The sequence below is a fragment of the Vulpes vulpes genome, chromosome 9, assembly GCF_048418805.1.
Source record: "Vulpes vulpes isolate BD-2025 chromosome 9, VulVul3, whole genome shotgun sequence".
NCBI lineage: Eukaryota > Metazoa > Chordata > Mammalia > Carnivora > Canidae > Vulpes > Vulpes vulpes.
The window spans coordinates 93,510,337-93,528,487 of NC_132788.1; the positions used below are offsets into that span (position 1 = coordinate 93,510,337).

At 41.2% G+C, this 18,151-nt stretch overlaps 1 protein-coding gene and 1 pseudogene across 1 annotated transcript in view; one reads left to right on the forward strand and one right to left on the reverse strand.

The window, feature by feature from the left end:
* PRKAR2A (protein kinase cAMP-dependent type II regulatory subunit alpha) overlaps window positions 1-18,151 on the forward strand; it is a 106,789-nt gene that overhangs the window by 56,248 nt on the left and 32,390 nt on the right. The window contains exons 3-4 of the mRNA XM_025988607.2: window positions 13,867-13,919; window positions 16,526-16,609. Coding sequence (XP_025844392.1) covers window positions 13,867-13,919; window positions 16,526-16,609 — 137 coding nt within the window. The remainder of the gene's footprint in view (window positions 1-13,866; window positions 13,920-16,525; window positions 16,610-18,151) is intronic.
* Window positions 1,034-1,851, reverse strand: LOC112913294 (small ribosomal subunit protein eS4, X isoform-like; annotated as a pseudogene).

Sequence of the window (18,151 nt, forward strand, 5' to 3'; positions counted from 1 at the left end):
ACAGTTTTCCAGAGTGGCTGCACCAGTTCACATTCCCACCAACAGTGCAAGAGGATTCCCTTTTTTCCGCATCCTCTCCAACATTTGTGGTTTCCTGCCTTGCTAATTTTCCCCATTCTCACTGGTGTGAGGTGGTATCTCATTGTGGTTTTGATTTGTATTTCCTACTTTAATTTAGATATAAAATAGTACTTTAGGGCAGCCCTGGTGGACTCAGCGGTTTGGCGCCACCTTCAGTCCAGGGCATGATCCTGGAGACCTGGGATCAAGTCCCAAGTCTGGCTCCCCGCGTGGAGCCTGCTTCTCCCTCTGCCTGTGTCTCTGCCTCTCTCTCTGTGTCTCTCATGAATAAATAAAATCTTAAAAAAAATAAAATAAAATAGTACTTCAGATTGTTCTATTTGGCACTCCTTTGATTATTAACAAAAATGAATGTTTTCCAAATATGAGAAATCAATTTTTATTTTTTTATACAGTACTAGTTTGGTGATATTTTTCTCTTTGATCTATTATGATCCAGATTAGTTTTTTATAAGTTTAAGTAAATTTCTATCATGATTTTTGAACTTTTGAAATTAAAAAAAATATTTTATTTCTTTAGAGAGAGAGAAAACATGAGTGAGGGAGAGACAGAGGGAAAGGGCGAAGGGAAAGAATGCTGAGGAGACTCTGCACTGAGTGTGGAGCCAAATGCAGGGCTTGATCTCAACCACCCTGAGATCATGACCTGAGCTGAAACCAAGAGCCAGATGGTTAACTAATTGAGCCACCCAGGTGCCCAACCTTTTGAAATTTTTAATGCAAAATTTTCCTGCTTGGTATGCTACTTGTTTTAATTTTGCTATTTTTTTATTTACTCAAAAATTTTAGTACGTGACTGATTCCATGAACACTGCCTGCCTGGCACATAGCAAACACTAAGTATTTATTGAATATATATAAAATATATATATATCTTCATTTTTAAAAAATAATTCCTCTTTTTTTTTCCCCATGCTGTAGAATCTTTAAGTGTAAAGACTTTCAATCACATCACCTAGGGACCATTTTACGCACTGTTTTGTTTGATTGCCAGTCTCTTGTCTCTTTCCTTAGCAATAGTGAGGCAGATACCCTTTGTGCGGGGAAGAGAAATCCATGGTTTGCTGCCTTTGCCAATAACAAAAATGTTGGAGAGTTGGGTGGTGAAGCTGTTGCCATTGGCATCTTTCACGTGAACTACATCAAAAGAACCAGGGTGTCTCTCTCCTTTGGTGATCACACCAATTCTTCCCAGGTTGGTGCCTCCATTCACCATACACAGATTATCAGTATCAAACTTGATTAAATCAGTAATCTTTCCAGTCTCTCCAAATCAATCTGAATGGTGTCATTCACCTTGATGAGGGGATCAGGATAGCGGATGGTGCGAGCATCATGAGTCACCAGATGAGGGATTCCTTTTGTTCCCACAAAGATCTTTCTCACTTCGTGCAACTTATACTTGGCCTCCCCAGGTGTAATCCGATGAACAGCAAAACGACCCTTGGTGTCATAGATTAGAGGAAATTCTCCCCAGTCTTGTCAATGCTGATGACATCCGTAAAACCAGCAGGGTAGGTGATATCAGTTCAGACTTGCCATCAATCTTAATAAAACGCTGCATACAGATCTTCTTCACTGCATCTCCTGTTAGGGCATACTTAAGTCTGTTCCTTAGGAAAATGATGAGAGGAAGACATTCTCTCAACTTATGGGGGCCAGTAGATGGGCGAGGGGCAAACACACTGGTCAGTTTATCCAGCATCCAGTGCTTTGGAGCTGCTACATGCTTCAGATGCTTCTTGGGACCACAAGCGATGGCTGCACTAGGCACAAAAAGAGCTAAATAATTGCTCTTAAGCTGAGAAGGTTCCTCCCCCCCACTTTTATAGACCTAATAAATATATTTTCTGGAAGTTTCCTTATAATTAAAATGTTTGACTTTTGGATACATCCAGAGTTTATTTGATTATATAGTGGGGATGTTAATGTGTTTCAAACCTGCTGTGTGTGAGGTGTATGTATCACATCATTCTTTGATATCCCCTCATTCTGGGAATCCTTGATTTTAAATTGTCATGTAAACTAATATGTAGTGAGACTAGGAATCCCTTTTCTATCCCTCTGTCCTTCTCTTTGAGAAAATCTGCTCATTTATGTTTCAGAAAGCCTTTAGTAAGGTTGTACACCAAAGTCTGTTGAAAGGAGATTGAAAAAACTATGTTCTTATGTGTAGTGAGACATTATGGAGAAGAAATTAAGTATGGATTAAGGTTGGTATGAGATCCATGAGCTGTTACCTTCCATTTTGTTCATTCTTGGCCTTCTTTTCTTTTCTTTTCTTTTCTTTTCTTTTCTTTTCTTTTCTTTTCTTTTCTTTTCTTTTCTTTTCTTTCTTTCATTCATCAGAGAGAGGCAGAGACATAGGCAGAGGGAGAAGCTTTTCACAGTGAGCCCAATGTGGGACTCGATCCTCAGACCCAGGATCACACCCTGAGCTGAAGGCAGGCAGTCAACCCCTGAGCTACCCAGACATCCCTACTTTCTTTTCCCCAAATGATTAGTAATGTTTCTTGACATCTGTAGGACAGATCTGGGAGATGGAGAGTACAGTGATCTCTCATCCAGAGGTCCTGGATGGTGTTCATGAATTGCTGCTTGAGCTGTCAGTGTTCAGGCCTGAACTCTGTGGAGAACTCAAACAATAATCCCTCCTCCTTAGATTTTGCAATCCTTTTTTTTTTTTTTAAGATTTTATTTATTTATTCATGAGAGAGAGAGAGACAGAGACATAGAGACATAGGCAGAGGGAGAAGCAGGCTCCATGCAGGAAGCCCGATGTGGGACTCGATTCGGGAACTCTGGGATCATGCCCTAAGCCAAAGGCAAATGTTCAACTGCTGAGCCACCCAGGCATCCCAGATTTTGCAATCTTATTGAAGGTTTAAAACTTCTCGGGATCCCTGGGTGGCGCGGCGGTTTGGCGCCTGCCTTTGGCCCAGGGCGCGATCCTGGAGACCCGGGATCAAATCCCACGTCGGGCTCCCAGTGCATGGAGCCTGCTTCTCCCTCTGCCTGTGTCTCTGCCTCTCTCTCTCTCTGTGTGTGACTATCATAAATAAATTAATTAATTAATTAAAAAATAAATAAATAAAACTTCTCAATATTATTCAAATGCTAAGTTAAAAGATTCTTAAAAGAATCCAAAATGAGGGGGATCCCTGGGTGACTCAGCGGTTTAGCGCCTGCCTTTGGCCCAGGGCGTGATCCTGGAGTCCCGGGATCGAGTCCCATGTCGGGCTCCCTGCATGGAGCCTGCTTCTCCCTCTGCCTGTGTCTCTGCCTCTCTCTCTCTCTCTCTCTCTCTCTTGCTCTCTCTCTCTCTGTCTATGTCTATCATGAATAAATAAATAAATAAATCTTAAAAAGAAAAAAAGAATCCAAAATGATTATGCAGGAGAGAAAATAGCCTGTAGGAATAGCTAATGTTCTTTTCATCCAGGCTATGTGTTAGGTGCACAATTTTAAGGTCTATGTAAATACCTTCCTTGTGTCATTGAACATAATCCTCACATTAACACATTAACAGTGAGATACATGCCATGATTATCCTCACTGTACAGATGCAGAAACTGAGGACAAGGCAGAGGTTGAGTCGCTTGAACAGTCGAGGTGATAATGTACCCAAAGGTATCAGGAGTCCTAAATTCTACCCTTCTTATCTCTCAGGACCCTTTCTTATACCCTCTGGACCTTTTGGTCAGTTTTCATATAAATCCCCTAAATTGTCAGCCTGTTACCTCTGAATGTAGCTTTCATCTTCTGGATCTAGCTGAAGCTTGGCTTGCCCTGCAGGCTTCTCAAATTGTGATTCTTTTCTTCCTTCTTTCTTGTAATACAGACAGGAGGTGGGTAAATGGTAAATATTTCTATACTCCTTAGTGCTTCCAGACCATTGTCTCTCCCTCCTCCCTACAACCCTCACCTTCAAACTTCACGTTATTATATTCTCTCAGCCACTTCCCCTCCTGGTTTTAGTTCTCTAATAATGCATAGGCTGTTTTCTTCTTATTTCCATATAGATGATTTTCTCAATGTCTTGCCCTTCCATTCATTGACCTCTTGTCTTTTTTTTTTTTTTTTTTTTTTTTTTTTTTTTTATTTATGAGAGTCAGAGAGAGAGAGAGGCAGAGACACAGGCGGAGGGAGAAGCAGGCTCCATGCACCGGGAGCCTGATGTGGGATTCGATCCCGGGTCTCCAGGATCGCGCCCTGGGCCAAAGGCAGGCGCCAAACCGCTGCGCCACCCAGGGATCCCCGACCTCTTGTCTTTCACCCAACTTCAGCCACTCACCCCTCTGGTCATTCTCTGGAATGACAAGCATTAGAACTCTTTTTTAGAGGGGGAGTGGCAGAGAGAGAGAGAGAGAGAGAATCTTAAGCTGATGCTGGGCTGGATCTCACTACCATGAGATCAAGACCTGGGCTGAAATCAAGAGTCAGATGCTTAACAGACTGAGCCACTGGTACCCCAGGCATTACAACTTTTCATACTCAGTGATCCCAGTCTCCCACCACCTGCTGTCACCTGGGCTCTTTTGCTATCCTGCTCCAACCCTGACAACTTGATCTTTCTTTCCACTGTTCCTCCCTTCGTCTTTTACTAACCTTAAATTATTCCTCAGTCAATGATTATAACCACTCTGTGGCACATACCTTCAATTTACTGTTTCCTTTTTACTTGCTTGGCTAAATCACATTCTATTTAAGCCCACCTGTCCACTTACTCTGCATCTGCCCCACAGCAGTATTTGATGGAAGGAAAATACACAGCCCTGTTGACTGATCTTACTTTCAGTACATGATCATTCAATACTAGTAGGCTCTGGATGCCTGCAATCATACTGTGTCTCCATACTTCTTTCATTCTTCTGTTCTCCCAGATAAGCCTTTCATACCTTCTTTATTCCAAAACCTGAACCTCATCCTGAATCCTCATTCCTGGCAGATGATTTTGTTCTTAACTAAGGAAATAGAAGCTATGAAAGATAGTTTCCATAGACTCCCATCACCACATCTATTCTTCCTTACCTGCCTGTGAGTCCAGTGTCCACCTGTACACTAGACCTCTTCCCTTTATCCTCCTAGCAGTTACTTCCTCTTTATCCTGCATGATCTTTTTTTTTATTAAGATTTTATCTATTTATTCATGAGAGACACACACAGAGAGAAGCAGAGACACAGGAAGGGGGAGAAGCAGGCTCCATGCAGGGAGCCCAATGTGGGACTTGATCCCGGGTCCCCAGGATCAGGCCCTGGGCTGAAGTCAGCACTAAACCGCTGAGCCACCCGGGCTGCCCCTATCTTTCATGATCTTTATCCTTCACCTGGATTATTCTTCTTAGTGGAGAAACACAGTATTGATTTCCACTTCTTATAAAAATAAAACTTTTTTTTTTTTTAAATTTATGATAGTCACAGAGAGAGAGAGAGGCAGAGACACAGGCGGAGGAAGAAGCAGGCTCCATGCACCGGGAGCCTGATGTGGGATTCGATCCGGGGTCTCCAGGATCGCGCCCTGGGCCAAAGGCAGGCGCCAAACCGCTGCGCCACCCAGGGATCCCAAAATAAAACTTTTTAAAAACACTCTTCCCTCTCCAGCCACCACCCTTTTTTCCCCTCCATATCTTTATAGCAAATTCCTTGAAGGAGCAATCAATATTTGTTGTATCTAGTTTCTCTTCTATTCTCCCTTGAGTCCAATTTAATCAGACTTTTGCTCCTGTATCTCATCATAACTATCTTTGTAGATTGCTTACATCCTTTAGACCTTTATTTGCAAGACACCTTCTCAGTTAGGTCTTCAGTAAGACCCAACACACAACACACACACACACACACACACACACACACACACACCCTATCTCCCTCACTTATTTTCTCATTACTGTCTCTCTCACTCTCTCCTTCTTATTTGTCCTATTTATTATCTAGTCCTTGTGCTAGAGTATAAGCTCCAATCAGGCAGAGAAGTTTTGTGTTTTGTTCCTTGATGCATATAGTTAACATTTAGAACAATGTCAGTAAATATGAATGGATGAATAGAAGAAAGGAGCAAAAGGAAGGGGTTAGAAATCAGAAGGAGAAATTACTGTGGGCAGAGAAAAATTAAGAGACACATCTTTGAGGGAGGAAGCAGAAATTGCACTGGAATTTGTAAGACATGGTTACTGTTTGACTAGTACCAAGGATGCATTCTGTGGGAAAGAATGTCTTAAGACTCAAAGGGAGATGAACTGGATCTGGCTGCTCTGGCTATAAGTAAGGAGATAAAATAAGATTGGAAAGAGAAGTAGGGAATAGGGCTCCTTATGTGATCCAAGAATTTCAGCATTGACTAGCTATGTGAGGACATGTGCTATGTCAGAAACTGCAGGAGAGGTCAGCCCGGGTGGCTCAGCGGTTTAGCACTGCCATTGGCTCAAGACGTGATCCTGGAGACCCGGGATCAAGTCCCACATCGGGCTCCCTTCATGTAGCCTGCTTCTTCCTCTGCCTGTGTCTCTGCCTCTCTCTCCCTCTGTCTCTCCTGAATAAATAAAATCTTAAAAAAAAAAAAAAAAAAAAAAGAAACTGCAGGAGACTTCAACAACTCACTGTGTCTGACTGAATAATAATCTGGAATGTAAAGCAGTGTAAGAGAGCTAGCAATTGTTGAGTATCTCCTGTGAGCCCAGCCCTGTGTTTTATTTTTTTTTAAGATTTATTTATTTATTTGGGGGGGATGGGCAGAGAGAGAGGGACTCTAGCATACTCCTTGATGAGTGTGGAGCCCAGTATGGGGCTTGAACTCAGGACCCTGAGATCATGACCTGAGCCAAAATCAAAAGTCGGATGTTTAACTGACCAAGCCACCCATGTGCCCTGCAGCCCTGTGTTTTAAATGTCTCCTCCTACTGCCCACTTTTTACATGATTTTCATATTGTTATTGCTTCTCACCACTGAAGAAACAGACCAGGGATCTGGAATATAGGGAAATAGTGAATGAGTGAGTGGTGGGTGGATTGAAGCTCAGACCCTGGTGCATGTAGTAGCTTCAGAGATGAGCTCTTCCCTTCTTTGATGCTGGGTCTCCATTGCAAAGCAATAGAATTGAAAAGCTCTGCCTGTCTACGGACATACCATCCTTGAACGCGCCCGATCTTGTCTGAAAAGCTGTGCCTTCCAAGTTTAAGTTCTAACAGAACAGTCCTTCTATGTCATGTCATAAATTCATCAAATGAAGAGAGTTTGTAAATTCTTTAAAGGCAGCTTTCTTGAAATAGTCCTAAAGTAGTATTAACTGGCTTTGAGTTTGAAATGTTAGTCTGATTCTGTTAATTAAAAAACTTCATCCCCAGAAAAATCCTTTCATTTATTAAATGTATATTGAAGCTTCAAAGCATTTTAATCAGAAATTTGTATGTTGGCATCATGCCATATTTAGGCAGGGATTATCTGATCTGGTGATGACTGTGACCAGTCAGTAGAGTCTGCTGTGCATCTGGTGCCGTAGTTGTCACTCCTCTCTGCATGATAGGTGCTCTTCCTTCATGAGGCGTCCCTGTCTTTTAAGGCTTACATGCTTACAATAGACTGAAATATTAATTTTTGTCTAGATAGCCTTTCACAGTATTCAGTATTTTTTCCACCAATAGCTATCTTCAGGTAAAATATTACCAAACATTACTGAAAATAATTTAGAAACCCAGTGTTACATACTGAATTTTGTCCCTTGTGAATTCCTATGTGAGGCCCAATATGACTGTATTTGGAGAAAGGGCCTTAAAAAAAAAAAAAAAAAAAGAGGCAATTAAGGTTAAATGAGGTTATAAGAGTGGAGCCCTAATCCAATAGGACTGGTGTCCTTATAAGAAGAAGAGACACCAGGGAGTGCACCATAGAAACAGAAGGCCATATGAGGACACAGCAAGAGGGCAGCCACTCGTGAGCCAAAGGAAGAGGCCCCAGGAGAAATAAAACGTGCCAGTACCTTGATCTTGAATTTCCATTCTCTAGAACTGTGAGAGAATAGATTTCTGTTCTTTAAGCCATTCTGCCTGGTATTTATTATGGCAGCCCAAGCTGAGTAATACACACAGGCTGAATCAACTCTACACGAGAGCTAGCAGGATTGCATAGTGCCTCAGGATGTGACCAGGATCTGTGCTCACTTCTTTGTAAATATGAAAGGGTTTTCTCTCACCAGCACACTTTAATGATTCACATTTCTGGGAGCACCTGGCTGGCTCAGTTGATAGAGTGTGCAACTCTTGATCTCAGGATTGTGAGTTTGAGCCGCACATTAGGTGTAGAAATTACTTAAAAATAAAATCTTTAAAAAGATTATCCACATTTCTGGATGACAGAAGCATCAATTAAAATTTGGAAGAAGAGGGCAGCCCGGGTGGCTCAGCGGTTTAGCGCCGCCTTCAGCCCAGGGCCTGATCCTGAAGACCCAGGATCGAGTCCCACGTCAGGCTCCCTGCATGGAGCCTGCTTCTCCCTCTGCCTGTGTCTCTGCCTCTCTCTCTCTCTCTCTCTCTCTCTCTCTGTCTCTGTATGTCTCTCATGAATGAATAAAATCTTTAAAATAAATAAAAATAAAATTTGGAAGAAGAAATTGTGCTGGATAGGTTCTTGTCACTTTGTACAGTTTCATGTTGCCAACCAGTGACATCTGCTGGAAGACAGTGGCAAAACAAATTCCCTGGAACCAGGGATTGTGCTACTCTTTCAGTCTTCGTTTTCAGTAGGTGTTACACATCTCATGACACTCAGTATCGTTCTTGAGGCTTCATAGGGGATCACACAGACTCTGGGGCAACAACCACATAAACATTTAAAAATGGACTTTTGGGATCCCTGGGTGGCGCAGCGGTTTGGCGCCTGCCTTTGGCCCAGGGTGCGATCCTGGAGACCCGGGATCGAATCCCACGTCGGGCTCCCGGTGCCTGGAGCCTGCTTCTCCCTCTGCCTGTGTCTCTGCCTCTCTCTCTATCTCTCTGTGACTATCGTAAATAAATAAAAATTAAAAAAAAATTTTAAAAAAAATAAAATAAAAAATAAAAAAAAATAAAAATGGACTTTTAGGGGCAGCCCTGGTGGCTCAGCGGTTTAACGCCGCCTTAGGGCCGGGGTGTGATCCTGGAGACCTGGGATCAAGTCCCACATTGGGCTCCCTGCATGGAGCCTGCTTCTCCCTCTGCTTGTGTCTCTGCCTCTCTCTTTCTCTCTCTGTGTGCCTCTCATGAATAAATACATAGAATCTTTTTTAAAAATTGACTTTCATACAGAAGATGAAAGAAGTGGTTTGGGATCAAGACCAGGAAGAAGTAGAGAGATTGGGTAGAAACAGAGGGAACAGGCAAAGAGAGGTGAGTCTGGAGTTCAAAAGAAAAGGGAAAAAATTCAAAACCAAGTTTTGGAAAATAAAGACAATGTTTTTCCACAAAAAGAATTAATAATTTTACTGGAAATAACTATTTTTGGTTAAATCACAGTGCTGTACCTTAGGACTTGAAGACTGTAACATTTATTGCCTGAGTTAGGTTAATGTCTAAAAATATAAAAACGAGGGGCACCTGGATGGCTCAGTTGGTGAAGCATCTGACTCTTCATTTTGACAGAGGTCCTGATCTCAGGGTGGTGAGATTGAACCCCGAGCCAGGCTCTGTGCTCAGCCAGGCTCTGTGCTCTTAAGCATGGAGTCTGCTTGAGATTCTCCCCCACCTTCCCCCACCTGCTCAGGCATGCATGCATTTGTGCACTTGTGCTCTCTCTCTCTCTCTCTCTCTCAAAATAAATAAATAAAATCTTTTTTAAAAAAAGACCTTTGAGAAGACATACACATGGCCAACAAGCACATGAGAAAATGCTCCACATCATTTGCCATCAGGGAAATACAAAGCAAAATCACAATGAGATACCACCTCTCACCAGTGAGAATGGGGAAAATTAACAAGACAGGAAACAACTCTCCAAATGTTGGAGGGGATGTGGAGAAGAGGGAACCCTCTTGCACTGTTGGTGGGAATGTGAACTGGTGCAGCCACTCTGGAAAACAGTGTTGAGGTTCCTCAGAAAGTTAAAAATAGAGCTACCCTATGACCCAGCAATTGCATTACTGGGTATTTACCCCAAAGATACAGATGTAGTAAAACGCCGGAACACCTGCACCCGAATGTTTATAGCAGCAATGTCCACAATAGCCAACTAGTGGAAGGAGCCATGATGTCCTTCGACAGATGAATGGATAAAGAACATGTGGTATATATATACAATGGAATATTACTCAGCCATCAGAAAGGACAAATACCCACCATTTGCTTCAACGTGGATGGAACTGGAGGGTATTATGCTGAGCAAAGTAAGTCATCAGAGGAGGACATCACATGGTTTCACTCAGACGGGGAATATAAGAAATAGTGAAAGGGATTATAAGGGAAAGGAGGGGAACTGAGTGGGGAAAAAATGGAGAGGGAGACAAAGCATGAGAGACTCCTAACTCTGGAAAAGGAACAAAGGGTTATGGAAAGGGAGGTGGGCAGGGGTGTTGGGGTAACTGGGGGATGGGCACTGAGAAGGGCACTTGATGGGATGAGCACTGGGTGTTATACTATATGTTGGCAAATTGAACTTCAATAAAAGCAAATAAATAAAATAAAATAAAAACGTTAAAAAACTGTCAGCAATTCTACACATCAGTAATAAGATAACTGAAGGGGATCCCTGGGTGGCACAGTGGTTTGGCGCCTGCCTTTGGCCCAGGGCGTGATCCTGGAGACCCGGGATCAAGTCCCACGTCAGGCTCCCGGTGCATGGAGCCTGCTTCTCCCTCTGCCTATGTCTCTGCCTCTCTATCTCTCTCTCTGTGTGACTATCATAAATAAATAAAAATTTAAAAAAATATATATAACTGAAAAAACCTTTGAGTCTTTTTTTAAAAAATAAAACCATAAAAACAAACTAAGTCACTGAAGTACTTTCCTTCAAAATCAGAGGAAAAGCAAGCCTGGAAATAGGCTAGCCCAAGACTATGTCATTATCAATAAAATCCTGTCAGTCTCATCATCGCAGACTCATTATTTTAAACTTTTTAAATGAAAATGTTCATACATATGCAAAAGTAGAGAAAGTATAATAATAGTCATGTACCCATCTGTCTCCAAAGTGAGGGTTTTTTTTTTTTTTTAAGATTTTATTTATTCATTCATAAGAGAGGCAGAGACACAGGCAGAGGGAGAAGCAGTCCCCAAGCAGGGAGCCTGATGTGGGACTCCATCCCAAGATCACGCCCTGAGCCAAAGGCAGACGCTAAACTGCTGAGCCACCCAGGCATCCCTAAAGTGAGGGTTTTTAAATGCATTTTTCTAAGAAGATATTTTGAGGTCCTGGACCAAGAAGTAGCAATTGAAGTACACTGAATAAAGGTCAGATAAGAGAATATTTTTTTCTTTTTTTAAATTTTTATTTATTCATGAGAGAGACACACACACACACAGAGAGGCAGAGACACAGGCAGAGGGAGAAGCAGGCTCCATGCAGGCAGCCCGATGCAGGACTTGATCCTGGGATTCCAGGATCACACCCTGGGCCAAAGGCAGGCACTAAACTGCTGAGCCACCCAGGGATCCCCAATATGAGAATATTTCTGAAGGAGAATTTGGTGTATTCATTGGGTAAGAGGTCAATGAAAGAAGTAATGGTGAGTTACAAATTTCTGGTTTAGAAAACTGGGCTGCTAATGACAATATTAATCAAGAGCACAGAGAGCCAAGAGGCTTGTAATTTAATAGTGTGTCCGCAATGCAGCTTCTTCAAATCTACCAAAATAACCTATGAAGGTGCAAAAAAGTGGCAGCAATATGTCTAGGAACTCAGGAAGGTATGTGTCTTAATCTTTAGGACAGATCTGAGATAAATGTAGCTGACCTCATCTTGTGGAATCAGGAATGGCTTGGAGAAAGTTAGTGAGTCATTATCTACATCCTGTTGTCACTTCCCTGGCTCAGCTACCCGAAGCATGTACCAGTCAGGGACTAGGCAGACCCTCCTGCAGAACATTACCTCGTGCTGTTTTATACTAGAATAGTATATGTCCTTTTACGCCCTTCTCCCTATTTTTTCTCTGGATAAGGATACTGGATCCCTGTTGGACAGGCAGAGTATTGATGGTTATTACAGTACAGGAGGTGTGACCCACACTAGAGTACCGTAGGGTAGGCAGGGAAGGGACTCCTCTCTGCCTGATACACCATTTCTAGGTGTTCCATGCATTCAGAGAATCAGTAGGAAAGGGAAGCTGGGATGCAACTAGACCAAGGCTGCAGTGAGTAAATGTGTCTAATAAGCCAGGAGTTAAATTGAAAGCAGTATGTATCCCTAGTTGTTAGCTATAATACAAATGCATTGAGTGTAGGGTCACGAACCATTTGGATTCCTTGCCTGCTAACTTCCTGATTTATCCTTCTCTGTTTCCCTTTGGAAAAATAAACAGGTAAAAAAAAAACTTTTATGTATATATTCATATATATATATATATATATTTTTTTTTTTTCCCCTCATCTTAGTGTTCCTTCTTTCTCATAGAAATCCTTTACGGAAGGGAGAACATACTACATATATCTTTCATTTTGCCTTTTTTCCTAGAAATCCCTTTTAGCCCTTGGAGAGCTTCCTCATTTTTTTCTTGTAGTGTATTATTCAAATAGTTATATCATATTTTTTATAGTTCTATAATTTCTGATATTTTTCTATTACAAATATTCAGTGAATATTTTCTGAATCTTTGAATTACAAGGGAGACAAGTCCTGCAGCCAACCAGTGCAACAAACACAGGTTACCTACAAGGAAAATCCAGTTGGTTTTAGATTTGTATAATATTGTATTCAGAAGAAAGACTGACACATAGTATTCATTTTGTTTAAAATTCATTCTTATTGGGGTGCCTCGGTGGCTTAGCAGTTGAGTGTCTGCCTTTGGCTCAGGTAGTGATCCCAGGGTCCTGGGATCGAGTCCTGAATCGGGCTTCCTGCAAGGAGCCTGCTTCTCCCTCTGCCTGTGTCTCTGCCTCTCTGTCTCTCATGAATAAATAAATAATAAAATCTGTAAAAAAAAAATAAATTAATTAAATAAATAAATAAATAAATAATTCGTTCTTATTTTTAAATCATTTATGTACAGAATGATGTTGAACACTTTTAATTGATTCTTTTCATAATTACTCCATATCCGTATCCATATTCATATCCATGTGTTTATATTGCATATGTTGTACTCTGATTTTTCTACCCATGCTTAAAAATTCAGCAGAGAGGGCAGCCCAGGTGGCTTAGCGGTTTAGCACCGCCTCCAGCCCAGGGCATGATCCTGGAGACCAGGGATCGAGTCCCACGTCGGGCTCCCTGCATGGAGCCTGCTTCTCCCTCTGCCTGTGTCTCTGCCTCTCTCTCTCTCTGTCTCTCATGAATAAATAAATAAAATCTTTAAAAAAAAATTCAGCAGAGATAGTACCTCTTTCCTTGTCCTTGCCACTATCATGGGATTTTTCTCTATGATATATTTTATCAACTCTCTCCTATTTGAGACTACCGATCCCTAGAAAGCTGGCCTTTTAGTACCTAATAGAATTCCTGACATGAGTCACTTAATATATTTGTTAATTGCTGAAAGGGCTTTAAAATCATTACAGCTTTAGAAACCAGTGAATAACAGGAAATTACGTTCACTTCCTATTTTTCCAGTAAAAGCACACATCTGTTTTATTCACTTTTCTCTTTATGTTTTTTCTCTCCAAATTTAGTCTGTGCTGAGACCTATAACCCTGATGAGGAAGAGGAAGATACTGATCCAAGGGTAAGAACTGCTGCAAAGGCAGCACTTACTGCCTTATTTTATTCTGTACTTAACTCCCCTCCTCCTCTACATCATGCTGATAATTTAAATGAATACAAATTAAAATTTCAACAAGGTGCTATATTTTTTATCACCAGTTTGACAGATATTAAGAAGAATGAAAGGACTGGTTGAGGTTATGGTAAGAAGGGGTGCCTACCTGTAACTGTCAAAGCCTTAAATATAGTCAAGCCAACTGAATCATTCTGAAAGAGAATTCATCCTTGACAAATAGCTGGATCCTTCCTGAGGATGTACAGAGATCATTGCAGTGTTGTAGTAGTTAAAAATGGGAACAATGCCTCAAAATAGGGGATTACCAGGGGCTAAGTTATGGTACATTCAAATCAAGAGAATCGGCAGCCATTGGAAATGATGGTACAGGACCAGATTTAACAGCAAGGGATTCAAGTGGTTCTTGACCCTACACTCAATAAATAACTTAAAAAAATATATTAATCTGAGGTGTCTGGTTGGCTTAGTCGGAAGAGCATTCAACACTTAACCTCGGGGTTGTGAGTTCAAGTCCCACTTTTGGTATAGAGATTACTTTAAAAAGTAAATAAACTGGGGATCCCTGGGTGGCGCAGCGGTTTGGCGCCTGCCTTTGGCCCAGGGCGCGATCCTGGAGATCCGGGATCGAATCCCACATCAGGCTTCCGGTGCATGGAGCCTGCTTCTCCCTCTGCCTGTGTCTCTGCCTCTCTCTCTCTCACTGTGTTCCTATCATAAATAAATAAAAATTAAAAAAAAAAAAAAAAAAAGTAAATAAACTTTAAAATACATACACACACACACACATACATACATACATATATATGTTTATCTGTCTGTCTAGTGTTTATTAGTACAAATAATTATTCTGGAAGAATATATCCCAGATGGTAACAGTGGTTGTGGCAGGACTGTGGTTCACTTTGGTCCTTAAAAACTCAGATTTTTAAACTTTTGTACAATTACCAAATTATTTTTATTTTCCTTATTATTATTTTTCTTTTTTGGTAAAGATTTTATTTATTTATTCATGAGAGACAGAGAGAGAGGAGAGAGAGAGAGAGAGAAGGAGGCAGAGGGAGAAGCAGGCTCCATGCAGGGAGCCCAACGTGGGACTTGATCCCGGGTCTCCAGGATCACGCCCTGGGCTGAAGGCAGGTGCCATACCGCTGAGACACCCAGATGCCCCCAAATTATTTTTATAAAAGCATATCTGAATCACCACTTTTAAAAGGCTGATACTAAAAAAAAAAAATAAAAAAATAAAAAAAAATAAAATAAAAGGCTGATACTATAAAAGAAGCTTCAATGATCTTTTAAGTATGCCTTAAAACGAGCAGTCCATGAAAGATTTCTCAAGTATTCTAATAATAAAATGGTACCATTGTGTGAATCTAATAGATATGTAAATTTAAAAAATTCATTCTGGATATTGTAAAATTCTTGATGACTTTTTTTTTTTCTTGATGACATTTAAAAGTTAAAGCAGGTTTTTTCAGTGGGGGCACCTGGGTGGCTCAGTCAGTTAAGCATCTGACTCTTGATTTCAGCTCAGGTCATGATCTCAGCATCATGAGATCAAACCCCATGTTGGGCTCTGTGTAAGTGGGGAGTCGGCTGCAGGCTCTCTCCCTTGCCCTCTGCCCCCCTGACCAACACGATCTGGCACTGGAATAATCACAGTGGTTTCCTGGCTTCCACTCTTCACTCAAGGCTGTTCTTCACTCGATAGTCAGTGTGAACCTTTAAAAACATTAGTCAGATCTTTTTCATTCCTCAGTCAGAACCTTCAAATTGCCCCCATGTGGCTAGGGAAAAGTTGTAGTTCTGCATTGTAATGCCCTCTGTGATTTGAGCATTTCCCTCACCTAAGCCCTCAACTTGGTCTCTTCCTGATCTTTCACCCTTGCTCCGAATGAGTTACACCCATCTCCCAGTTGTTTCTCAGACATGCTTTTCACCTACCACAAGGCCTTGTTTTCACTTGCTGTTCTCTCTGCTTGAGGTGCTCTTCCCATAGAGATGTCCACATGACTCACTCCCTCAGATCATCCTTACTTCCTTGAGATCTTTACATAAATATCACCGTCTCAGTGAGGCCTCATCCCCTCACTCCACACATACTTTTTTTTATCACCTTTCCCCACCTTTTTTTTCTCCTGTCCTTGTCACTCTCTTACATATTTTACAGATTTACTGGATGAGAGCAGGTGTTTTTATTTGTGTATTCCCTGTGTCCCTAAAGGTGGAACAGTGCCTGGCACCTAGTAGATGCTTAATATCTGTTGAATGAACAAATCTATAGCCCTCTGCTTTACAGACAAGGAGGCTCCCAGGGGATAGCTGACTTGCTGCCAGTCACAGAGTCAGTGAGTGCCCCAGGGTGGATGCTCTGCCCCCATTACCTTGCCCCTCCATAGGACACTGCTTAGTATTTGTATAGAATTAAAATTACAGCAAACAAAATCTTAGTTTTCCCTACTTTTTAGGAAAAAGAAAATTACTGATCTGTGAATAAAGTCAAATTGTTAAATGGAATAAAAATATTTCCCTGGTTTCATTTGGATTAACAGGTGATTCATCCTAAAACTGATCAACAGAGATGCAGACTTCAGGAGGCTTGCAAAGATATTCTCCTTTTCAAAAATCTTGATCAGGTAACATTGTTGTTTGTTTGTTTTTTTGTTAATATTTTTGTCTTTTAGTTTTTCTATATTTGTCATTTAAACAGTTTTTGTTATCTTAGCCTCAGCCAAATGAGGCATAAAACTTTAGATTCATCTTACTTACAAATGTTTGCAGTGTGTTGCCTATCATAACTTATAATGAGCTTTTCAGATGACTTCCAGTATTTCTCTGAATTGCTTTGGTACTTCCTCCAAGAAAATACCATTTGAGGACCATGCAGTTTGGTCATGTTAAAAGGAGATAAACAGGTTTGCATGACTCTGGCTTAGTTTAGAGGGTCTGAATTTATGCTGCAGAGTAATTTCTCCAAAGATGCTAGTATGGAATTCTCTTCTCTGGTAGCAGTTAACCCACTGGAAGTGCATGACTTCTCAGGCCTTCGATGTGAGGCACCTCTTGTGATTACTTCTCAGCAGAGACCTCAGGTGTGGGGAGGAGTGGATGTCTGCAGGACTCTGGTATAGAATCTCTTCTGGGAATGTCTTCCCTCCCTTGGTGAAGATAGAGAGTAGAGGCTACCTCGGGAGGTTGAAGAATCTTCAAACTTCATTACTCCTCTACTTTGAGAGCCACACACTGAAGCTACATAAATGGCTTGAGGTACTGGGCCTACCAGAGAATCCTAGAATGTGCAGAGACACGAAGGATGGAATTAGAATTCTACTACTACCCAGCTCCTGCAAATAAATCTTCGGATGACATCCTCACAACCATCCCTGGTATCTAAACCAGTCTGTGTGGTTTTAAGAATAGCCAGAACTTTAGTCAGTTTTATCAGTCTCAGGCTGAATAAAAAAAAAGACCATGACCTCAAGGAAAGGCTGATTGTGAGAAATACTGGTCTGTGTCACCTATTTTCCCTAGAAGATCCATCTGTATCAATGGAAAGAAGACTTGCTGCTTTACCTACTGAACAAAACCCCTTGTAAATTTTATATCATCAGATATTCTAAGGGAAATTGCTATGCCAATCTAATATTCACAGTTTTCTTAGTATTGAAGAAAACCATTTTACCATTTCATTTATAACTAAAATTTCATATTATATTTTTCTAACATTTTTGTCATGAAAATATTCAAATACAATAAAGTTGAGAGACTTCTATGGAACACATACTTATCCACTGCTTTGATTCTATGAGTAACATTTTATTATGCTTGCTATCTTATATACCACCTACCCATCTTTCAGCAAAGAGGTCAGTAAACTTTTTCTTAAAGAACTAGGTAGTAAGTATGTCTGTTATAACTATTCAGCTCTGTTATTGTAGCAGGGAAGCAGCCACAGACCATACATAAATGGAAATGTATGGCTGGGATCCCTGGGTGGCGCAGCAGTTTGGCGCCTGCCTTTGGCCCAGGGCGCGATCCTGGAGACCCGGGATCACATCCCACATCGGGCTCCTGGTGCATGGAGCCTGCTTCTCCCTCTGCCTGTGTCTCTGCCTCTCTCTCTCTCTCTGTGACTATCATAAATAAATAAAAATTTAAAAAATTAAAAAAAACAAAAC